At 38.2% G+C, this 25,870-nt stretch overlaps 1 protein-coding gene across 1 annotated transcript; it reads left to right on the plus strand.

Annotated features, from left to right (window-relative positions):
• Window positions 1-6,054: 6,054 nt before the first annotated feature.
• Window positions 6,055-18,018, plus strand: ENAM (enamelin). Its single transcript, XM_047090826.1, has 8 exons — window positions 6,055-6,108; window positions 7,899-7,967; window positions 8,086-8,130; window positions 8,844-8,885; window positions 10,277-10,549; window positions 11,659-11,721; window positions 13,182-13,232; window positions 15,160-18,018. The coding sequence occupies exons 1-8, from the start codon at window positions 6,055-6,057 to the stop codon at window positions 18,016-18,018; spliced, it is 3,456 nt and encodes a 1,151-aa protein (XP_046946782.1).
• Window positions 18,019-25,870: the final 7,852 nt, after the last annotated feature.

Here is a 25,870-nt window from a genome sequence, read left to right on the forward strand (position 1 = left end):
CCACCCAGGCACCCCAAAGGTGATTTTTTTTTATTTTTTTTAATGTTTATTTATTTCTGAAGGAGAGAGAGACAGAGCATGAGTGGAGGAGGGGCAGAGAGAGAGACACACACACAGAATCTGAAACAGGCTCCAGGCTCTGAGCTGTCAGCACAGAGCCGGACACGGGGCTCAAACCCACAAACCACGAGATCACGACCTGAGTCAAAGTCAGACGCTCAACTGACGGAGCCACCCAGGTGCCCCCCGAAGACGATTTTTTTTTTTAAGGAGCTAAACTAATCTAGAAGTATGGGCTACCAATAGTATGATTTGATCCAGGGACAGATCTCACAGTTTTCAGGAGTGGTTCAATAGCTCTTTTTCCAAAACCACTTTTCTCAATCAGGCATTTTATCAGAACTGAACTGCAAATAATTTAGGATTCTCTTAGACTGAAAGTCTGGCCCACTAATATTCCACTCTACTGAGGAAGGACAATATCATATGCGTGGGAAAACAGATAGACAGGTTCTTGTTAAAGAAACGCTAGAAAGTCTGATTCCCAGAGTCACAGGGTTGATGAGTGATCAATCAAGAACTAGAAACTAGATAGTCTGACTGCCTGTGATTTTTCTCCACACTTAACATTGAGACACCTAAATAGGGACAATGGCAGCCATTGTTATGAAAGGAAAAGCTAGAAAAGCCGTGTCTTCAAACCATTGCTTCAATTTAGACCAAGACAGCAAGGAGTAGGGGACAGAACAGGGGCTCTGGAGCCAGACTATCTGGCTTTAGCCGCCTACTGGCTGTTTAACCATGAACATACACACTATTGAATCCTTTTGCATGTTGGTTTCCTTATAGTAAAGTGCGTGGAATAACAGAACCTACCTCTTAGGGTTGTGGTGAGGAATAGAGGAGTTAATCTATTAACTTAGAACAGCACTCAATACACAGCAAATGATCAATAAATATACTATTGCTACCGTGAGACAGAATCACAACCAACTTATAAGAAGTATAAGAGGCAGAAAAACATCTAATCCATATGAAGGACTTAGGAGGAGTCAGGTATTGTTCTAAGCACGGTGTACACATTACTCAGTATTTCGAACCACAAGACCTGTGTTTTTAGCCACTGGGTTACATTTTCTTCTCAGGGTGAAGAGGGAAGAGAGAGAAGAAGATAGTCTTCCCTAGATTCTGTATCATTTAAAACTGACCTTGAGTACATACAAGAGAGTCATTACTCAGAGCTCCAAGAAGTAAACACTACCTCTGAGGGTGGTCCAAATAAATAACCACCCAACAGCAGTAACTCCCTGACATCACAGAATAACTTTTTTATTTGAAGACTAAAAGCTGGATTTAAATTGGATAAATCTGATAAAATGTATGACCCTGTTTCTTTTTTTCTATATTCTATTTATGTACGCTTGGTTGCTCTTTGAGGGGGTGGGGGGGGTATTTGCTTTCCTTTTTTTGTTTTTTGAAGTTAATTTATTTTGAGAGACAGAGAGAGCAAGTGGGGGGAGGGGCAGAGAGAAAGAAAGGGTGAGAGAGAGAGAGAGAGTGCTTATATGAAGTATAAGAGATACTTATACTCTTATCTTATAGTCCTGATCTGAGACTCGAACTCACAAACCGTGAGAGCATGACCTGAGCCAAAACCAAGAGTTGGACACTTAACCATCTGAGCCACCCAGGCACCCCTGTTTTCCGTATTTATATTGTTTTGTTTTTAATGAATAAGCACAATGAAATGAAACATTCCTCAAAAAGTACTTAGGGAATATGTCAGTGGTCAGTATTAAAGCAGCTATTAAGCAAGCTCATTCATATATCTATTTTCTTATAAGATTTATTTGAGCCATGTGCTATGAACTTTAAACGAATTATCTTGTTAAATTCTTAACAAACCAACGAAGGAAATACTATTATTATCTTCCACTTTACAAATGGAGAAACTGAGGCTAAATTGCTAAAGCAATTAATTCACTTGCCCAAGATTTTATTTTTTTTAACGTTTTTTATTTATTTTTGAGACAGAGAGAGACAGAGCATGAATGGGGGAGGGGCAGAGAGAGAGGGAGACACAGAATCTGAAGCAGGCTCCAGGCTCTGAGCCATTAGCCCAGAGCCCAACACGGGGCTCGAACCCACGGACCTCGAGATCGTGACCTGAGCCAAAGTCAGACGCTTAACCGACTGAGCCACCCAGGCACCCCAAGATTTTAAAACGAGTAAGTCATGGAAGTTGAAGTTCGAACCCCATGCTGAGTTCTGACTCAGAAAACTTCCTTCTCTAATATCTGGTGCAGGATGAGTGGGCACCCAAGCTGGGGCTTCGCATGAAGAGGCCACTCAGGAAATGTTTGTAGAATAAAACATTGTTAACCATTTAATCTGTAAGAGTTCAACACCACCTCCTCTTTTCCTATGTTAGAAGAGTGTCTCACATTTAAAGCCTGAGGATATGCTATATGGACGGTTCCCAAAGAGAAGTCAAGGTTATGAGTTCTATACTTAGAAACTATGTAGTCACCAGTAAGAAATTTCTAAGACACTATTTGTCTCAAGTATTTCATTCACGAGTCCTGCAGTGTTAGATAGAGTGTTATACTAATAATAATCCATAGAACTTCAGCTCCACAGTTGTGCTTAGATGAGGATCTATGTGCTCTGAGAGCTATGACTGCCTTGTTTCCATTTGAGTCCTTAGTGAATCATTACAAGGTGTAATGTGGAATCATCAGAATACCTTCATGTACTGATCAGTCACTGATCATCACTCAGTGCCTACTACATGCCAGGCACTTTGCATGCATTATTTAATCTACTTCTTAGAAGAAACATACTACCCCCATTTTACTACACAGAAAATCAAACAGTTGGATATTTGTGGAAGGTTTAAACTCAGGTCTGCCAACTCCAAAGCCTGGCCTCTTTCTACAGTATCTACAGTAAGAAACCAAAAGACTTTTCTGTTCCCACCAGCTTCAAATCTAGGACAATGAGAAAAATCTTATTAAAATCAATTAAAATCTTATAAATCTTATCTTATTAAAATCTATTACATCAATTATTTAATAATTGGAGAGAAAAAAGTGGGGAGGTCAGACACCTTTGGAGGATATGGTTCTCCTTCAGGGAAAAATAATGCATTTATACAAAAACACAGAAATTCGTATATATAATTTCATACATTTACAGATCCCAGTGAAGAGGTTAAGAAGACTTGCTTATGGACAAGAAAAGAACACAGAGAAAAAAGAAAGGAGATACACTTAAAAATGTTTTTAAGCCAAGTCAAGAGAACACAGAGAAAAAAGAAAGGAGATACACTTAAAAATGGTTTTAAGCCAAGTCAAGAGAACACAGAGAAAAAAGAAAGGAGATACACTTAAAAATGGTTTTAAGCCAAATCATTAACATGTTCACTAGTAATTGTAATTGTTTGGAGGGAAAAAGAATTTATAAAATCAGCAGAGATGATAGCAGTAAAAGGGAAAGGTCATAAAGGACTGGTTTGGAAGTATTTTGTCAAGTGAAGCACTTCTTCGGTGTTCTGAAAGAAAAAAGAGACTTGATTGTTTCCTAAATCCTATCCACCACTACTAAGAATTCATCCATTCAAAGGCTCAGCTGGATATTTAAGACATGAATTATTTCATGACCACTAACCAGCCTTGTGGCAGAGGGAACAAGGGTAAATAAAGAAAGCGATCAAAAGGAGGGGCGCCCCTGCTGGTTCAGTTAGTGGAGCATGTGACTCTTGATCTCTCATGCGTTCAAGCCCCATATTGGGCCTAGAGCTTACTTTAAAAAAAAAAAAAAAGAAAAGAAAAAGAAAAAGAAAAGGAGGTTTAGTGGCCACTGGAACTAACCTAAATGACTAAGGCCAAAATCAGAACTCCAGCATCTACATGAAGGGCACGGGCAAAGGCCAGTGTCACCCAGCATCACGATTCTCATTTCACCTACAAGAAAACACTGTCCCCTAGGTGTTCTACCACTTGCAAATTCATCTCAATGTGCACAGAGCACAAACAGCATTATAGCTACTACCCAGTTTTTACAAAATCAAAGACAGGCAGGCACTTGCAGCAGATATCCCTTTGTACATCTTGGATTCAGACAGGCTTAAAAGGTATTTAGAACTTAAAGTCAAACATTCTGGTGCAATGTTATTCTTTGTGGTTCTAAATTCAGGGAGACGGCAGGAAGTGGAGGGGGGGTGCTAAGAAATGCAGTGTTATTGGGCCTGAGAGGAAGGACACGGCAGCTCTGGTGCCTTGGAAGGACAGCACCCTTCGGAACCACTGGATGAACTGATGTGCACCATGATATCAAGTAGGAACCGGTTTTTGGCATTAAATTAAAATATTCTTAATTTTTAAATGCCAACACGAAAATAAGTAAGCAAAGATCACCACTACAAATATTTTCTCTTGTGGAGCCGTAAGAGAACAGGAGAATCCCAAGTACAGCAAAGAGAGCGATTTGCTCTTGTTAATGAAAAGTATAAATTTTCCATTTATTTGGAAGTGAAATCTTTATTATAAAAAGCCAGATATCAAAAAACATTCATAACGTAACCCCTTCAGTGAATTTCTTAACTCCTATTTTCATGAGGTTGTGTTACCATGAATAGCTGAGAGTTCATTTATCATTTTGCATATCTGATCTAAAACTTGGAATCCCAAGTGACTCAGTTATATTTTTCTTCAAAAAAAAACACTATGTCCTGGTAGCCTTATGTAATACGAATCAAATGAAGGCACTGAGTTGTCCATGGGTATAACATTTCACCTAATTTTAATTATATGTTAAATAAATACTAATTAACTATATTAAGTTTATATTTCTATAGCTATACTATATATCTATATCTATAAAATTAGAATTAGAGATATAGAGATAGAATGATAGAGAGAGAGAGAGAGAGAGAGAGAGAGATGTATGTAGGCCTGCATTTTGATGATGGTCAATGATTTATCACAGTAGAATATAGTTAATATTCACTTTTGTTCCCTAAATATCTTTGCATAAACAAAGTTTCTAAGCTTGAAAAACCCCAAATTCATCAAGGAAAGCATCTCCCAAATCTTACAGCTGTAAGCTCATTTTCCTGGACTGTTATTATACATAATAAGAGACTTGATTTGACAGCTCCTATAATAACACATTATAAATTTACACTGGATGTGTTTTTTCACCTTAAACTCTTGTGATGGCAAAACCATTTTTCTCAAAGCTGATTGGTTGTACAGGTCTACAACAGAGCTTAAATGTGACCTTGCTATCCCAAGCTTTCTTACAGGAGGAATCTTTTTATTTTAAGCCTTTTTGTTAAACAACATGACATCTTCATGAAGAATTTTTGTTTTATTACCAAGAAACAAATGTGTCTTGCTCCTTGAGATCTCCCCGGCTTCAGCAACTTGTAGGCATTTCCACTGTACACCAGTAAGACTATATTTCAAAGACAGGCTAACAAAGTTCAAGTAAAAGTTATTTGTTATATATTGGAGCTACTAGCTGGCATTGGGTGAGTATTAGAGATTGTCAACATAAATGATATAGTGCCAAAGAATGAACTTAATTCATAGATACTGGTTGACTTCCTTATTGCATTCTTTGATCTTGGTTGTATAGTCATTGCTGCATACTGATCTTCTGATAAAACTTTAAACTCGTTGGTTTATTTGGTAGATTTGTTTTTCTTCTAACTTTTCTTCCAACCTACTTAGATCTCATTTAACACTATGCTTTCGTACATCTTCCTGTAGAGCAGTCAAGTCTTGTCAGCACTGCGTTAGAAATACCTCAAATACTGTTCCTGGGTCATTTTCTCTCTGATTTAGCTTTCACCCTTCTCTTAAAGCAATAGAAGACTCAGTTTGATTGTTAAGTCCCTCTAGTAAGGCTCTGATTGGATAAAATAACTAATATGACATGCGCTGCCTTAGAGCTGAGCTTTTGCTATTCATTTCATTTATTTGTCTCATTTCTGTGTTTGACCTTCGTCTTATACCAAATCTATATTTTTCAAAATTTGAGTGAAAAATGTTGCTGCTCCAGCACAGCCATGAAGCCACTCTTCCTAAGCTAGATAACTTGGTGAGAATTTATATTCATTTTTTATAACACAGGTCACATATCAAACTAAATATTGTCAGAAGTATGCTTGAGAGGGTAAAACACTATTTAAGTATGTCAGAAGAAACAAAGAGCATCTGAGTTCACAGATGGGACAAAGAAGTAAGAACTTGCATAGTCTCTGTACTCCACAGCAACCATTATGAGTGCTATTTTCAGTTAAAAATAAACTTTCATCCAATCATGAACTTCTAGAGAGAGAAGGAAACTATCAGTCGTCCAGTATAATATATTAATTTTACAAAAGAGAAAGTGAGTGGCATTTTGTATTGGCAAAATTCCTACTTATGTGTGTAACATTATCAGGAGTCTCAGTGACAGCTACTACAGAGATTAAATGGATGGTTAAGTAAGAGAGAAATTAAACATCCAACTGCCCCCAAAATCTTGGGCCATGATCTTAGAAAGTAGATTTAGAAAGGAAAGCATTCACCAATATCCTCTTTATTAGCTTCCTCATGTTTTCAGCCTATGCTGAAGACAATAGTTTCAGTTCTTATTTTTAATTCTCTACAATGTCATGATTCTGAAAATCCTTAATTAGCAGTAAAGACATTTACATGTTACTGCTTCCTTTGTTTAACTGAACTCTCCCAATTTCTCTGATATCTAAAAGGTTATTGATTGCACCTATAATTTAGGAAAATGCTGAAGTGTCCTTTAATTATATTGCTCCTATGGGAAGTAAACAGAAGGGTGAGCATTGGCTCAAAATACTTCTACGCACATTTCATGCCCAGAAAAAGGAAAGAGGAACGAAAAGACTGAGCAACTACTGGTATCTATGTGCTGGTTACTATACTAGGAATTGTGCTGTATCCGATGTACCAAGAAATCAATCATTCTGATTAAAACCTTCATTTTCCTCTATTGTACATGCAAATAGGGCAGAGTTTTCTTAAAAAAGTAAATGTTTCAGAAAAAAAATTGTTCAAAGTTGTAACTACAAGTCTTAATTATACAAGGCTTGCATAATTAACTGGAGCGGGATAAATGAAATCCATGAAAACATTCTCAAACTTCACACATACGTCTATAACTTCAATCTTTTCCTCTATATGTTCAATCAAAGTGTCTAACAAAGAGATAAAAATATCTTTGCCTATATTTTTCTATTTCTCTGACCAGCCCTTGAGCAGAAGTGAATTTTTAAAAGATAAAATAATTTTTAAAAAAGCAATAATAATAATAATAATAATAATAATAGAAACAATAGAGGAAAGAAGAAAAGAGTAGGATTCTGGAATATTCCAGCTTATTTAATTAGCCTCTACATAATGGAATGTTGTCTATGGCATCTTAGAAAGTAGCTAAAAGTACTGATTTTGGATTGCACCTTCACTGAAACTGAGATTATTCTGAATGGTGATTATAATCAGACATTACTATGCCATTCTAAACCAGCCTAGCAACAAGAACTCAAAATCAGCAATATTTATATATTTCAGGTAAACTCCTAACTTCTAACGTCCATATTCCAGTGCTATAAACCATCTCCCATCTTCTCAAGGATCAATCTTCTCCCTCCCTCTCTCTCTCTCTCTCGCTTCTATCTTTCCTTTTAAATCAGATCCTTTTCACAGTTTAGAACAGTATAAGGTAATAACTAGTAGTTTCTTAACGTAAAGTAAAAATGGCGGCAGAATCCCCCAGCGTGGTCTGTTTCTACGCTCTCCTTGACAGAGCTGGGCAGAATGCCGCCAGTGAAATTATTTCATATTCCAAAAATAAAATCCAGTTTTGTATTCCAGGTACCAAGTGGAAAAATGAAGATTCTCCTGGTTTTTCTAGGTCTGCTTGGTAATTCTATTGCTATGCCAGTGAGTATTTTTTTAGGACTTGTCCTTTTGTGTTCTGTTGTTAAATAGCTTGGAGATAATTATTGGGTTTATTTCAACTTATGTTCTGAATTTGTCACCAATATTCTTTCACTTCCAGATGCAAATGCCCCGAATGCCTGGATTTAGCAGTAAAAGTGAGGAGGTATGTATATTCAGTCTCTGGGGAGAAGTTTTTGTAAGCCCTGTCCTGAGAGTCCATTAAAAAAGGGAAAACTTTTTGATATATAAAATTTCTTGAGAAAAAGATGGAGGGAGGGAAAGGGAAAATTTGAAAGACTTAAACTCTCAAATCAAGGCAAAGTAGTAATTTCATCAGCTCCATACTACCTATGTACTTCATTATTCCTTGCCAAGGTAAATGTTAATTTCCGTTCAGGAATAGCTAATGTTGGCTTCTCTGCTAAGTTTTCAAGCTAGCAAAGGTAGATATTTGTACCAAGCGTTTTTAGAAGGTAGACACATAGGCATATAATATCTTCGACATGATTTATAGCCAAAATCATTAGCCAAATTCAACATACATCAGAAAGGAGAATCATCTTTTTCACAGAATTATCATATTCTCAAGTCTCGAATTCCAAAAGTTGAGTAGAACATTCAAAAACGTCAGAGTAGACAAGATTTTTATTCTCTATTATTCTATATTGATTCTTCTCAAAATAAAATCCTGACTTAAAAATTAGTGACATGGGTTTTTTAATTGCATACTTATTTTAAATTCATGCATAAATAGTAAAAGATATGACTGTTGTACATTAAAATCAGAAATTCAGCTTACTTCTGGTGATTTGTAGATTGGTTAAATAATAAAATGTTTTCACTTTGTATCACATTAATGGATTCCTTTGGTCACAGATGATGCGATATGGTCAGTTCAACTTCATGAACTCCCCACATGTAAGTTCCGCTTTGTGTTATTTCTGATAATTTCTTCTTTATATATGGATAATTACATTATAAGTTTTGTCATAGCTAATAAAGATACCAACAGCTATCCACATGCTTTAATTATAATATAATCATTGTAAGAGTTTTAAAGGGGAAAAATCATTTTGCCTGTCTCCTTACCCCAGATTTTCTTCTTATTCATTACTGTTATTCTCTCATGTAAAAAAAAAATCATTTATTAATTACCAACATTCTTTGTATCCAAGAGAAATTGGTTCTGGGGAAAGATCATACAACATGTATTCACAAATAATAAGGAGAAAAAATACTCCAGGTGTGTGGGGAGGTAAATTTTATTTGGATTATCTTGAAAGATAACACTAAATTTATGAAATAAGTTTTTATCTTATCTAAATAAATTTCAATTATACTTACCACTAGTGCTAATTCTTAGAACCAACTAAAAATAAATCACGTATCAGTTGGATCTTTTAGCATAATTTTTCTGACAAAGTTGTATGACTACCATACTATATGTCACTTTTGACTTTTGTGATGATCGTGAGAACCATTGGGAGGAAAAATCAAGGACTTCAATTCAATTTTCTCTTCAAAATCAATTTTCTCTTAATCCTTTATTCAAGTCATTCTCTTTAAAAGCTTCTCACCTATATCATCATCATTGTCAATTTTCAACTACTGATTGGCACAACTCTTTTAAACTCTCACTCTTGGTTTTACTGTGTTTAGCTCTGGTGTTAAACCAAAGCAACAATGTTTGAATGGGAACTGACATTGTAGGAGGTCAATTCATATGTTAGTTTCTTCAGATCATGACCACCTTTGCTTCCCTTCCAACCTTGAAATTGTGGAGATTCTGATCATGAAAATGGAATTAATGAAAATTCACCAGTAACCAAAAACCATAAGTACCACGTAAGGATGTTTACACAACAGAGAATTTGTATTCTCCTCTCTTGTTCCTTGTTGGGTTTTTTTTCTGTTTGTCATTCTTACTTCATTTATCTTCTTTTTGCTTTTTCTCCTTTTCCAGCCTGTAACAAGTCACAGTTTTGAATCTGACACCAAGTCCTCTGTAATCAATTATATGACTTCTTATGGGAGTCAGCACTTCAGAGTTAGAAAATTATCAGCCAAATTCTTAAACTTAAATTTCTCACCAGTTCTGTCTTTTGCTTTGTTTGTTAGTTTTCTAGAAGACTGAAATTAATTTCTGTAAGACAATATTTAAAGAAATACTAAAGATCTTGAGGCTTCCATTGTTAAGTTTCATAGAATTTTTGAGATTTTGCCTGAGTTTTAGAGAGTGACATTACAGGCTGAGGAAAGCTGGAATCTCAGCCCTCCTATGGTTTTACTGTTATTTGCTACCCTCACAGATGGCACAACTGGGCCCCTTGTATGGGAATGGTCTGCCTCAGCTCTTCCCGCAGTATCAGATGCCCATGTGGCCTCAACCACCACCAAACACGGGGCGCCCACAGAAACCCTCATCTCCTTCAGCACCCAAACGCCAAAAGAGCAAAACTGATCAAGCCCCAGAGACCCAGAAAACCAACCAGCCTCAACCAAAAAAGCCACCACCAAAGCGGCCTTTAAAGCAGCCATCACCTACCCCAGCACAGCCAGAAGAGGAAGCCCAGCCACCTCAGGTGAGGCTTGCCCAGCAAAATTCCAAACTAGAGTCAACAAATGGGCTCAGAGGGATTTGGAGAGCCATACCATCCCCACATACACACTTTCTCCAATGTTGCTCAAGACACATACTGCTATGTATGAAATAGAATCTTCAGTTTTGCCACTTTCTTCTAACATGATGCTCCACTGCCTATCCAAAATTGTCTGCCAAGTTACCCCAGCCTTTGTTTGATTAAAAATTACCAACATATGTATATATCTATATATAGATAGATAGATACCAAAAAAATTGTTTTAAATCTTTAAAAAAATTACCAAAATACTGTTGCTTTAAAGAAGCTCTTTTTATTTTTATTTACCATGCAGAGGCAGCATGGTATTGTAACATGAGCACTAACAGAAGAATCAGGGAACAGAGATTCGAGTTCTATCCCCAGCCCTTATTACTTGTGTGATCTTGAGCAGTCACTTTACCTTTCTGGGCTACGGGCTCCCCATGAGTAAAGAAACAATTTCTAAGTCTCTTCCAGATCTATGCTTTGATGATCTCAAATAGTGCCCTGAAAGGTAACACTGCTTCCGGTACTTCTGGGTGGCATAAATAATCCTGACTTAAAGCAAGAAGATGTGCAAATGGTTTCTCAAGATATCATCCAACGTGGAGCTTCCAAAATGCTGTCTATTAGTCGATTAACAGACACTATTTATTTATTATCAGACACTATTACAGATGAGAGAACACAAAATTAAATGAAAAGACACTCCTGGACCATTTACCAACTGAGAGATTTTGGGCAAGTGACTTAATTTCTCTGAACCTCAGAATCTTCGGTGAAAAGGAAATAATGTCTTCAGCACATGTCTTCTAGGTTTATATGAGGGTTAAATAAGTTTATCACTACAAAATGCTCAGTACAGTACCTAGAACATAAGTGTTCACCAATACTAATTGCTATTATTATTATCATCATCATCATCTCACCCCTAAAAATAGAAAATTGCAGTTTAATGCAAAGGGAGATGCAGACTGTCAAGTTTCAAACAATTGTATTTAATAGGTTTGTTTCATTTTCCATTTATCTTTCTCACTTCCACATCACTATGGTTCTTTCTTTCTCTTCAGGCATTCCCACCATTTGGCAATGGGCTATTTCTCTATCAACAGCCACCATGGCAAGTTCCACATGTGAGTTTTTTCTTTATACTAGAAGTGAAAAATAATATTAACAGGTCATATCTCAAACTAATATGAGTTCATACTCTCTAGATGGAATCCGTATGCCAGTCAGTAGAGAGTATGAAAAAAAATCATCACATCATTAATCATGTAGGGAAAAAAAATTTTAAGAATATTTTACTCAGACAAATTGGAGACATGAACAATCACCAAACAACTACTAATGACTTAGTCAAAGAATTAATTTTAAAGGATTGCGCTATTTCGCTACTATTCCCCCACTTCCCTAAGAGATTAGAAAGCACAAAAATTATCTTCATTTAATGTAAAGGGGAAATTGAGACAAAATGGAGTTTGCAAATCATAAGAAACGCTATGATTAGACTAAGGTCTTTCCGTCATTTATTATTTTTTGCCACAAATACCTCATTATAAAGAATCTTGCAAAATAATATTTACGAGAATCCTTTAAAGTTTAAAATCATTAAAATAAAACTATTGAAATTGCATCACAGGCATTAAAAATATAAATCACAAAATAAACTATTTGACCTAAAGAAAAGTTTAAAGGCCAGTTGCTATTAAAATACCAGAAACAACAAATATTTGATGACTTTTTATTCAGCTATGGCATTGTTGTTGTTGGGCTTTTTTGTTTTTTGGTTTTTTTGGTCTATCATTCTATAATCAAGACACTTTCTTATCAATAAGGAACAATTCATTTCAAGGAATAAGAGTTCCTTACTTTTTTTCCTTAAAAGAGTGTCTTCCTTTCACTGGCCATACTGAACTAAAGAAACTAAGGCAGTACCAGGTGAAGATTTAAAAAACAGATAAGTGTAATTCTCATGCTGAACTATTACATCATCCACATAGGACTTCCTGAAGGTCTGCAGGAGTTGGACTGATTTCCTGAACTCTCTCCCCTGATCAAACATTCAGCCTCCAAGTTTGATTAGGAAAATAAACCTTGGTCAAATAAAAAAGTTATCATAATAATCCAGGAGAATTGGCGGTTTGTCATCCTAAATGTGACATAGACTCTCTGAAAATAGTGTCATTATTTGATCTCCATTATTACATGTTCTAATATGGATGTTTGGATCCTAATAACACTCAAATCACACTCTGTGTGTGTGTGTGTGTGTCTGTGTGTATGTGTGTCTGCGTGTGTCTGTGTGTTGGAGGCCATGGGATGGGGTGACTGCTAGGATACACAGCCATACATGGTATTTTGAATAAGATAATCTAGAATTCAGCTGAAACCTTTGTATTTACCAGTATTCACTGATGGGTTATAATTATAATTAATAGTAGATTGTGAGAGATAATGACTCAAAAGCTAAAAACTAATAATGCTAACACCCAGTCACTGACTCGAACTCTTTTAAGACACCCTGAGTCTTACAAACAAATGGTAGCATAGAACGTGGTTTCCTCTTGCATTCATTGTGGTGTTTACCTTTCAGAGGGTACCACCAGGTTTCGGACGTCCACCAGTCAGCAATGAAGAAGGCGGGGTGAGTACAAGTAAAGCTACCTTCTCCCCATTAGTCTCTGATTTTTAATTCCTATCTATTCAAAATGTTAAATTTCAACACATGAATTTGTAGCTCAAGTGCCCATGATATAAGAAAAACATCCAGTAACAAATATAAATGTGGTACATCATTTCTCCTCTATAGGTACTGACCCCTGTCCCTCCCTCTCTCCCTCCCTTGTCCTTCCTCTCTCTCCCCATCCCTTTTTCTCACTCTTTCTCTCTCTAAAAAGGCTAACCTAATAACCTTTGCTCCAGGTTGGTACTGGACTCTAGACAGTGATGGGGCAACTAAGAGAAGGAAGTAAATACATTCTAGAAAGTTATTCCTAGAAGCGAATTAAGTAATCATCTAACTCCTTCATTATACAAATAAATTGAAGCCCAAAGAAGATAAATTACTGTTCAATTTCGCCCACTTTTTGCCTTTTCCATTCATCTATAGAGAGACATTTAGATTCCATTGTGAATAGCTGCAGTAGTAGTTGTGATTTGCACCTGCACAAAGTACAGGGGGGAGGAAATGAGCCTGGATGTAATAATTATGGGCCAGATGATTATAAAAAATTATTATTGGTGGTGGTGGTGGTGTTATATAATGTACAACATTTGTTAGGTTCTTACTAAGTGCCAGGCACTGAGCTGTACATATTTATCTCTTTTGACCCTCATGGCAACTTATAAGATAGATATTATTTTATTACCTTGAGTTTACAAATAACCAAAGTTATAATAAACTGAGGTTAGCCCAGGATCATACTATTAATACTGATGAAACAGGGATCTTAACCCATATCTGCCTACAGCTCCACTCTTTAGACCATGCTGTGCTGCTTTGTATGTTGTGCTATGGGATTTAGAGTTTATCCTGTAAGGTAAGGGCAACTTTAAATAATATTTAAAGAGGAAAGTGACATGGGGTGCCTGGGTGGCTCAATCAGTTAAGCATCTGACTCCTGTTCAGGTGATGATCTCACGGTTTGTGAGTTAAAGCCCCACCTCCGGCTCTGTGCTGACAGCACAGAGCTTGGAGCCTGCTTCGAGTTCTGTGTCTCCCTCTCCCTCTGCCCCTCCCCTGTTCATTCTCTCTCTCTCTCTCTCTCAAAAATAAATAAACATTAAAATTTTTTTTAAAAGAGGAAAGTGACAGAAGGTTCCCCCAACCTCTACTGTTCTGATAGCAATGGAGAGGAAAGTACAATTACACTCAGAGTAACCAGTAAGAAAACTATTGCAGCAGTTCAAGAGTACTGGGGATAAAAAAAAGAGGGGACAGGATGAAAGTTCAGATTTTATAGGACTTGGTTATTAATTGGTTGGGGGAAATAGAGGAGAGTAGAAACCTGGGAAACTGGGTAGATAGTGGTGAATGTTGCTTAGATATATAGAAAGTTGGAGAAAGAAGTTTGGGCGCAGATAGGTCCAATTCTGGGTACATTCAGTTGGAGGTGCCCAATGAGATCTTTAGTGACCCAGTCTTGCTGTTTCAGCCTCAGGACATAGTGTCATGGGCCAGACTTATGGCTTTGGGAGTCACTGATATATATCTGCATTGAAAAAAATTGGCCTGCAATAGATTACTCAAGGCAGGTGTGTAAAATGAGAACAGAAGAATTAGAAGGACAGAAAATGGAATCCTTTAAAAAAAAAACACCCCTCAGATTTAGGGGTCAGGACTAGGAAGACAAAACTAAGAAGTGAGTCAGAAAGTTAGAGTACCAGAAGAGAAAACTGGAAGGGAGTTGGGTCATGGAAACCAAGGAGGAATTAACTTTCAAGAAAGGAAGCATAGTCAATGGTTTTAAAAGAAGCATGTGGCTCATTTCCCTATCACGTTAAAAAAATTCCGAGCAACACCATGGTGCAAAACAAATACTAATTACCAATTTCCATCTTCTTCCCTACAGAATCCTTATTTTGGATATTTTGGATATCAGGGATTTGGGGGCCGTCCTCCTTATTATTCAGAAGAGATGTTTGAACAAGATTTTGAAAAACCCAAAGAAAAAGATCCTCCTAAAGCAGAGAGTCCAGCCACTGAGCCCTCGGGTAATTCAACAGGTCCTGAGACTAATTCTACTCAACCAAATGCACCTGGAGGGAGTCAGGGCGGAAATGACACCAGCCCAACAGGAAACAGTGGCCATGGCCCAAACACTGTGAGTAATCCTACCGCTCAAAACGGGGTTATCTCACCCCCTACAGTTAATGTTTCAGGCCAGGGAGTACCAAGAACTCAAATCTCATGGGGACCAAGTCAGCCAAATATTTATGAAAACTATCCAAATCCTAATATCCGAAATTTTCCTGCAGGAAGACAATGGCGTCCCACTGGTACTATCGTGGGGCGTAGACAGAATGGGCCTTTTTACAGAAATCAACAGGTTCAAAGGGGTCCTCGGTGGAACTCCTTTGCTTTGGAAGGCAAACAAGCATTTCGTTCAGGAAATCCAATTTATCGCAAAGCTTATGCTTCTACTGCAAGAGGCAATTCTCCCACTCATGCAGGAAATCCAGGAAATGTCAGAAGAAAGCCTCAGGGACCAAATAAACACCCTATGGGAACCAACGTTGCTCCTCTGGGTCCCAAACATGGTACTGTTGTCCGCAATGAAAAAATCCAAAATCCAGCAGAGAAACCAGTAGGTCCAAAAGAAAGAATAGTCATTCCTACAAGAGATCCATCTGGCCCCTGGAGAAACTCTCAAGATTATGGAGTTAATAAATCAAACTATAAACTGCCTCATCCTGAGAGTAACATGCTAGTCCCAAATTTTAATTCTGTTGGTCAACATGAAAACTCTTATTACCCAAGAGGAGAGTCCAAAAGAGCCCCAAATTCTGATGGACAAACCCAAAGCCAGAATTTGCCCAAAGGGATTATTTTGGAGCCAAGAAGAATCCCTTATGAATCAGAAACTAATCGACCAGAATTAAAGCACAGTACGTATCAACGTGTATACCCTGAGGAAATCCCTTCCACTGCAAGAGAACATTTTCCTGCTGGAAGAAATATTTGGAATCATCAAGGAATCTCTCCACCTATTAAGGAAGATCCCGGGATGCAGGAAGAACACTTACTTCATCCTTCCCATGGCTCAAGGGGAGGTGTTTACTACCCTGACTATAACTCTTATAATCCCAGGGAAAACTCACCATACCTTAGAAGCAATACATGGGATGAGAGAGATGATTCTCCCAATACTATGGGGCAACCCAAAAATTCACTGTACCCCATGAATACTCCAGACCTGAAAGAAACAGTCCCTTATAATGAAGAGGACCCAATTGATGCAACTGGAGATGAAACTTTTCCAGGACAAAGTAGATGGGGTATGGAGGAGCCGAGCTTTAAAGAAGGGCCAACAGTTAGGCACTATGAAGGCGAGCAATATACCTCAAATCAACCAAAAGAATACCTTCCCTATTCCTTAGATAATCCATCAAAACCCAGGGAGGATTTCCCTTATGGTGAATTTTATCCCTGGAACCAAGATGAGAATTTTCCATCATATAATACAGCTCCCAGTGCACCACCACCTGTGGAGAGCAGGGGCTATTATGCTAATAATGCTGTCGGACAGGAAGAAAGCACTCTGTTCCCCTCTTGGAACTCCTGGGACCATGAGATTCAAGCCCAAGGGCAGAAAGAAAGAAGGCCATATTTTAACAGAAACTTCTGGGATCGGCCAACAACTTTACACAAAGCTCCCCCTAGTCCACCACATGAGAAAGAGAACCAGCCTTATCCTAGCAATTCCCCAGCTGGGCTTCAGAAAAGTCCAACATGGCATGAAAGTGAGAATTTGAATTATGGCATGCAAATTACTAGGATAAATTCACCAGAGAGAGAACAGTTGGCTTTCCCAGACTTAATTCCTCCAAGTTACCCATCAGGTCAAAAAGAAGCGCATGTATTTCATCTAAGCCAGAGAGGCCCTTGCTGTGCTGGCAGCTCCACAGGACACAAAGAAGATCCACTTGCTTTACAGGACTACACTCCATCCTTTGGTCTTGCACCAGGGGAGAACCAAGACACCAGTCCTCCGTATACAGAAGATAGTCATACTAAACATGCAAGACATACCATCTCCCCTCCAAGCAACCTACCTGGCCAAAGAAACAGCTCAGAGAAAAGACTGCCTGGAGAAAGTGAAAACCCAAGTCCTTTTAGAGATGATGTGTCCACCCTGAGGAGGAACACACCATGTTCCATGAAGAATCAGCTGAGCCAAAGGGGAATTATGCCCTTTCCTGAAGCCAGTTCCCTTCAATCAAAGAATATGCCTTGCCTCAAAAGTGATCTTGGAGGAGATGGGGACAATGTTTTGGAACAAATATTTGAAGGCAACCAGCTCAATGAAAGAACTGTTGACCTTACTCCTGAGCAGCTTGTTATGGGTACACCTGATGAAGCCCCCAATCCAGAAGGAATCCAAAGTGAAGTACAAGGAAATGAGGGTGAAAGGCAGCAACAAAGACCATCAAGCATCCTGCAGTTACCATGCTTTGGCTCCAAATTGGCAAAGTATCATTCCTCCAGCACTGGAACTCCATCTGGCATTGGAAGGCAAGGCCCATTTGATGAAGATCCGATTACGCCTACTGAAAGTCCTAACTCATTGTCTAGGTTAGCTACTGGGGCACAGTTTCAGAGTATAAATGTAGACCCACTTAATGCAGATGAACACATTTCATTTGATTCCCTTCAAATAGAGACCAATCGACAGGACCATGTGCAAGACTGCTTACTACTTCAGGCCTAGGGATTATCCCAACCAAGCATTCTTTGGGGAAGAAAAATACCTGATATTCTATATCTGATATTCTACAGTGGTTTCCCAACTTTTTCTCCCAACCCTCTTGGTTATCCTTAAGTTTTTCCCCATTCCAAAAATAGGAGTAGTGGCCCAGGTGATGCTGGTGAGATTGGGCCCTTGGGGGTTGATAGATTCAGTACTGTCACTAATTAGCACAGACCTTAAAAAGCAGCAGAAAGGCTATGACCTTCATCCTTGAAACGTGGAAGCCACTTGTCTGGGTCAATTTCCCTTTGTTTGCTGAACTTCCCTTTTCTCTCAAAGTTCCATACTTGCAAAATTCTCTGGTTTTGCAAGACAGAAAGGCAGATGAAATTTCCATTTTATGTATGGAGATCTATACATCAGTATAATCCAAATGATTGTACACTTTTTTCTTGTGTTGGTCTTTCTCAGTTTTTTTTTTTTGCCCTAGTTAATATTCTTTTGACACCTTTTTTCTTCTACTACTTCTCTCTTCATCATTTCCTCTCTTCCTTCTGTCTTTTTTTTCTGTCAACTGTTCTGTATTTTGCTTCCTATTTTTGTCTTCCCTATCTTTCCCACTTTATGTCACATCTTACGTACTAAGCAATCTTCAACCCTCACTAGTCTTTATGTCTACCTTTTTCATTATGTTTTTGCCTCTTCCCACCTTTCTGTTCTCTCTCCTAATGGGTCGCTTGTCAACCAATCCTTTTCTTCTCTGAATTTTATATTTATCTTTTTCACTGCTACCCCATTTTCATATCTTAAGACCACATATCTCTGTTCCTTTTTGTATCCACTCTCCAAATGCTACCTTCATCTTTTTGACCCAGGCTAACCATCATTGTAGAATATATTTCAGAAATAGGAGACACTGGTACCTACTCTCGTTTTTAATTTTCTTATGGCCTTTACCAGGTAGATACAGCTTAGCCAGAGGAAGACATTCAAGAAGTGTGGGGAAGACATGCTAGAACTAGGGGCCTGGAGACAAGGCTTAGGAATGTGGGGAGGGAAAGACTGCAACTCTGGGACTGAGCACCCAGATACAAAGTGTGGGACTTGGGGTAACTGGGTGGTTCAGTTGGTTAAGCATCCGACTCTTGATTTCTGCTCAGGTCATGATCTCACAGTTCGTGATTTTGTGCCCCACATGGGGCTTTGCACTGACAGTGCAGAGTCTGCTTGGGATTCTCTCTCTCTCTCTCTCTCTCTCCCTCCCCTGCTCGCTCTCTCTCTCTCTCTCGCTCTCTCTCTCTCTCTCAAAATTAATCCATAAACTAAAACAAAGTGTAGGACTTGCCACACCCCATCACTAATGCATACTCTGCAGGATTTGGAGAGTACATTTTAGGAAACACCATCCTAACCAAATAAGAGAAACATCCAACAGTCAGTTTTCCTTAACAGCATAATATAAATGATTCTACCAGTGTATGCTACTACCAATGTAAAGACTTATTCTCCATGTCCTAGCAGAATTATTTGCAGACATATTTTCTTTCTATCCTGATTAAATGGTGTAAATTATTTTGTAAAGTAGATATCTCTGTATTTCCTTGCTTAGAATATATATCTAGGTATTTTGTTCTGTTTTTTAATAACAGCATTTTGGCCTACTATCTGTCTATTCCTTCTTAGAGGGGGAGAATTCTCAGAATTATCTAGAAAGTTACTTCCAACTCTAAGGAGTTTCTTAGGAGAAGATTTCCTGGGACAGATTTCATAAGAAGATCTCAGAAATTTGAGAATATACAATGTTGAAAATTTCAAGAGGAAAGGAATCTTGTGCTTTGAGTCTTCTGAAGTTCTTGGCACAGTGTCTTGCACATAGTAGATAATCAATAAATATTTATTGATTGACCATTTTTAAAAGGGCTTTCAAAGCTCCCATGAAAATCCTGTGGTGTGCTTTTCCTGTGGGCAAACCATACGGGATACCGAATTAGCCACGTCATACTCTGTAGCTATATATACTCAGCAACATAGAATCTCAGGATTAGAAGGGGTCTTAGAGGTAGATTATGCAAGCCATCCACTAGTTGCTAAAACCCACCACCCACACTTTTATATTTTAATCACATACTGAAAAATCATTAACTTTTTCTATATAAAACTGTCTCTTAAGAATTATCCTCATTAAAATAAAGCTACAGTCTTGTTTCACTTTCTTTCCACATGATTTTTAATCTAGATATGAATACTTTCATTTAAAATATGCATTCACTTGAATATTTTATAAAATATATGAATCATATATTTGTTTTGGCAGATACGTTGACACATCTTCATCCTTGAGGTGCCATAGCTTAAATTATCATCTAAGATTTCCATAATGTGAAATGTAAAAGCACAGTGGGACAAAAATATCTATTGAATCTGAGAATATAGAGTGGAAAAAAAAAAAAAAGGCGGGACAGGGGGGATGTCCCTATCGAACATCACTCTAGCTCATCAGCTCAAGTATCCTTGTACTGACCGAAAACCAGGCCTGAGTTTCTCACAGTAAACTGATTATCCTGTGTGCCATTGGTAAGTTATTAATCAGCTTTCAAAGTCAGCTCTACGGTTAAGGTGCCCACACTGAATATGGAAGGCTCTGATAGTGATCAGCCCTTCCTCTAGCACTCATACCCTACCACTACAGCCCCACTTCTATAGTGAGTTCCTATGTCTAGAGGATGTCATCCACTGGTTCTAAAATGACTGGATATATCCTGGTAGTGTTTTTAGTCAATAAAGTAAAAAAAGAACAAGAAAATAATACCTAAGGATAACAAACACAGAAGACAATCCAGCAAAACTAACACACACCTGCTTTCTAAACTTTTCTGTCTCACAGCCTACAATACATTTGTCTAGATATTGGCCATATATCCAGTTGGCTGGGGGAAATCTTACATTTGTTAATTTTAAGTAGGAATAAAAGTAGGATGATGAAATGTGTGTACAGGTACCTCTGAAAACTGAGCTTGGTAGGCATTATCATGGAGCTTCTTCCTCTGGGTTTCGGGTCCCCTGAACGAGTTTTACTTTAGTCACTCATATCAGAGTCTTAACTTTATAGGTTTTTTAAAGAAAATTCACAAGACATGGCCTTTGAGTTACTTTCATTGCTTGCTTTGCCATATCTCTGCCTTTGCTTACCCCGCTCTCCTTCAGTCATGACCCTAAAGACCCTAAAGAAGATCCATCTTGCCCTCAGGAAACCAAACTTTGTTTCTAAAAACCAAAAGGGGAACTAGAAATGTGGGACTTAAAATCAACAGCTCTGTCCCTCCTTCACAAAACCTCAAAGATTTCACTGTGACTCAGGCCCACTGCCCAATTAAAACTCAGAAGAAAACTACACCTGATGGAAAACAGGTCATCACCATCTCACAACGGAATATAGCTTTTGGTTTTGGCCACCTGTTCTTCCTTGTCTCTGTACCTCAGCCCTAACCCAATAATGTCAGCCACTGGACCTTTTCTCTTACTTTAAATTCATAGCCAGAATCAAGATTCAGCTAGTAACAAATAAAATTCCATGCTGGCGGAGGAAAATTCTTCAAATAGAGAAGGAGGCCACGGAGCTGTAATCAACACAGATAAAATTGTGAAATTGATGAAGCTGCCCTCAATGCCCCCATCACCTCCTCAGGCAAGGTCCTCTGCTGTTGTATTGCCCCATTTCATCTGCTTCCATTTCTGTGCTTCAGCAGAACTTGGACAGTCATTTCCTCTGAGCTTATCCAAATAACCATGCCTCATTTCTTCTGCACCGCACAAGGTGGGTATTGGCCGTTGTTAACTTGGCAAAAATATTCCTTCCCAAGTGTTGACCAATATGCAGTCCTCCCAAATCCTCCAGCATGCCCTTAAAGAGTGAATCTAGGGGCGCCTGGGTGGCTCAGTCGGTTAAGCGTCCGACTTCAGCTCAGGTCATGATCTCGTGGTCCGTGAGTTCGAGCCCGGTGTCGGGCTCTGTGCTGACCGCTCAGGGCCTGGAGCCTGTTTTGGATTCTGTGTCTCCCTCTCTCTCTGACCCTCCCCCATTCATGCTCTGTCTCTCTCTGTCTCAAAAATAAATAAACGTTAAAAAAATTAAAAAAAAAAAAAGAGTGAATCTAATCATGACCTAGTTACAGAAGGATAATAGGATAGTGGTAGGAAATTTTATTTGGTTAGGACCTTGTCAGTCCCTTAGCTATAAAACCATGCTGCCAGTTGTCTCCCCAGCCTAGGATTCAGGCTCTTTCTGGCAAAGTTGCATTCTATACCAGCATTGTTCAAGTTTTAATGCACACCTGAATCTTGTTAAAATGCAGATTTTAATCTCATCATCTGGAGCGCGACCTGTGATTCTGTATTATGAACATGCCTCCACATGAAGATGAATCAGCCAGTTGGTAGACCAAAGTTGGAGTGGCGAAGTGCTAGGCTATTTGCCTGTAAATAAGGGACAACTGCACACTCACCAGGGTAGGAACAGAAAGGTCTTGACCACTGAATATCACCAATTTGAGGCGATATGCATAAATGAAGCATGTAATTGGATTAGAGAACACAAAGAGAAAGAGGAGCAGCCCAATCCTAATTTTATATCATATTTCTTTCTCCCTCTGTCTTTACGACTCACCTATTTCTAGAAAGTTCTACTTCCATTCTATTTCATTATTATCTCCTTCAAGACTACCCCAGCCTTAACACCCCCAACTTCCCTGAGGGCTCATGGCACATTATCTTTTATATTTAATCACACATTGTTTTGTTTTGTTTTGTTTTAATTTTTCTTAATCTTTATTTTTGAGAGAGAGAGAGAGAGACAGAGACAGACACAGAGACAGAGTGTGAGTGGGGGAGGAGCACAGAGAGAGGGAGACACAGAATCCAAAGTAGGCTCCAGGCTCTGAGGTGTCAGCACAGAGCCCAATGCAGGGCTCGAACTCACAAACCATGAAATCATGACCTAAACTGAAGTCAGACGCCCAACCAACTGCGCCACCCAGGCGCCCCTTAATCACACATTGTTTTGTATCATGTGTTTTTTCCTGTGTTCATTCTGCCTATACACAGGGAAAAACACTCCTAAGAAGCTAGGCCCTTATAACAACTGGCACTGTGCTGAGCACAGAATGGATGCTAAATAAACATCACTTTTTCTTTAAATATATTTTATAAATGAATACAAGGCCAGAATTTCCCAAATTTTAATATAATTGATTAAAAATAAAAATTAATAATGATTAATATTTTTCTAATTACAAGATACACACTTGTTATTGAATATTTGGCAAATAATGAAAAGTAAAATGTAACAAATAAAAGTAACACATAATCCTAACATCTAATGTTAATATTTCCTCCTATTTTCTTCTATGTGTGTGTATGGAGGAAGGGAGTCTTAAAATAATTCTTTTATGAAATATCCTACACTTCCCTCTTCACGTTTTATAAGCAATTTACACACAATTAAAAATACTTAAAGCTGGGAGAAAGCCAAAGCATAGGAGACTGTTAAAAACTGAGAACAAACTGAGGGTTGATGGGGGGTGGGAGGGAGGGGAGGGTGGGTGATGGGTATTGAGGAGGGCACCTTTTGGGATGAGCACTGGGTGTTGTATGGAAACCAATTTGACAATAAATTTCATATATTGAAAAAAATAAAAAAATAAAAAATAAAAAATTCCTATATAATTAAAAAAAATAAAAATAAAAATACTTAAAGCTTCACTCTCATCGTCTGTGAAATATTCAGAAATATACCTATACTATATTCCCTTTGATACTAAAGTTTCTTACAAATTTTCACTATCATAAATAATGCTGTGATAAATATCTTTATTCCTCTTTGTCCATATTTTTTATTATTTCCTCAGAAGTGGAATTACTGAGGGAAATGGTCTGAAAATGTATTTTAGACAGGATAACATACTATGTCAGAGCATTGGCTTTGGAGTCTGAGAGTCTTGGATCCAATTATAGGTTATCCATATACTATTTGTAAAATCTTATAAAGATTATTTCATCTCTTTGTATCTCAGTTTTGTCATTTGTAAAATGAAGATAGTATTTATTTCATAGGGCAGTTACGAGTATTAAATGAAAGGTGTGTTAAAATGCATATGCGTTGTACTTCATAAATCAACCACCAGGGGGCAACGGAGGATTAGAATGCTAAAGTTGTAGGGTCTCGAGCAATTCCCCAACTGTAGCTGCACCTGGGAATGTTTTGAGACTTACTATTTCTCCTAATGCATCCCAGAACTACTTAATCCGAATCTCTGGGGTGGGGCCCAGCAATCTGTTACCATGAGTTTTCCAGGTGAGTCTCATGCATGCTAAAGTTTGAGAATCACTGATCCAATACATATTTACATTTTTCTCTCATTTGTTGCCTGAGCAGAGAGAAAAGCTGAAAAACAACACACAAAACAACTGCAATTTACAGGAGGTTACTGAATGCTACAACAGCTGTACTAAGTAATATAAATATATTATGTATATTGGGGTTTTTGTATTTTAAAAACCTGTAAGAGAGTTCACTCCCATTCTTCAACCTTAGATTCAGTGAACTTGCCCTTGGTGACCTGCCATTTAGTTACTAAGAAGAGTCTGTATTTCCACCCAGGCCATGGGTTTACCCACTATACTACACTGCCACCCCAAAGCCAAGACCTGGGCAGTACATCGAAGGTTAATTTTCCTATCCAGCTGCTTCTAGATTAGGGAGTCCGTGCATGTCTGGTTATGAACGTGTATACGGTGGTATGTTTGTGATGGCAGAAGTGTAATTATGCTCCATTTTGAATATCAAGTTATATAAAACAATTAGAAATGACAATAGTCTTAAAGTGAAAACTGAATACTTGGCTTGGGTCTACTAGTTTCTAAGGGCTTGATACAAAGAAGCATTACTTTTACTGTTAATTAATGCAATATTTCTTTACCGGTGCTGAGTGTGCTCATTTAGGCAAATGGCTACCTTTCAAGAATTATACAGAAGGAAAGCATTCTCACCAATAATATCCATTATGCCTGTCTTTTAAAAATATTCACTTAATTCAGGGGTGCCTGACTGACTCAGTCAGGTGTCCGACTTCAGCTCAGGGCGCGATCTCACAGTTCATGGGTTTGAGCCCCACATCGGGCTCTGTGCTGACAGCTCAGAGCCTGGAACCTGCTTCGGATTCTGTGTCTCCCTCTCTCTGCCCCTCCCCTGCTTGTGCTCTCTCTCTCTCAAAAATAAACAAAAAAAATTTTTTTTAATAAAAATGTCCATTTAATTCATATTAAAAAGGAAGGACAAAAAGTTCAAAAATAACTGACTTCTGACAGATCAATGAATTGATTAACCTCAAAATGCTGCATGAGTTGTAAGAAAATGTAGTGGGCATAAATGACTGCCAAGAACCTCTGTTAACCTTTGTTAAGGCTATAGCAGTGATTCAGTTTTCCTTGTCATTTACTAGATCAAGTGAACCAGTCAAATTTTTAATTACTCACTTGATTGTTTTTCTCGTTTACAATATAAAAGTGACACCCAAAGAGTCACTGTGCGGGTTACATGAGAGGACATAGGTGAATCACCTGGCGTGTGAAAAATGCTCAGTATCACCATTCTTAAATCAGACACCTTATAATTGTCCACTATTTAATTTAGACCCCGAAGAAGCAGAATCCAAGATGAGATTAAAGTTGCAAGAGATTTATCAGGAAAAATACCTGTAAGAGGAGATGGGGTGGGAGCCCAAGAAGACTGGGACAACTGTCAGAGCCTCATGCGGGACTGACCCGTGTGGAGGAAAGAGGGTAGGAAGGAAGGTTGGGTAGGTAGTATCTAAAGGTG

This window comes from Lynx rufus, unplaced genomic scaffold (genome assembly GCF_022079265.1).
Source record: "Lynx rufus isolate CCGP_SWC_20201006 ecotype Redwood Valley unplaced genomic scaffold, mLynRuf1.p SCAF_3, whole genome shotgun sequence".
NCBI classification, from domain to species: domain Eukaryota; kingdom Metazoa; phylum Chordata; class Mammalia; order Carnivora; family Felidae; genus Lynx; species Lynx rufus.

Bases quoted from the DNA above. Each gene is read 5' to 3' on its own strand.
- ENAM (XM_047090826.1), top strand. From the start codon at position 6,055: ATGTTGCTGCTCCAGCACAGCCATGAAGCCACTCTTCCTAAGCTAGAT. The intron at 7,968-8,085 runs GTGAGTATTTTT...TTTCACTTCCAG, and splicing joins GTAATTCTATTGCTATGCCA to ATGCAAATGCCCCGAATGCC. The intron at 8,131-8,843 runs GTATGTATATTC...CTTTGGTCACAG, and splicing joins TTAGCAGTAAAAGTGAGGAG to ATGATGCGATATGGTCAGTT.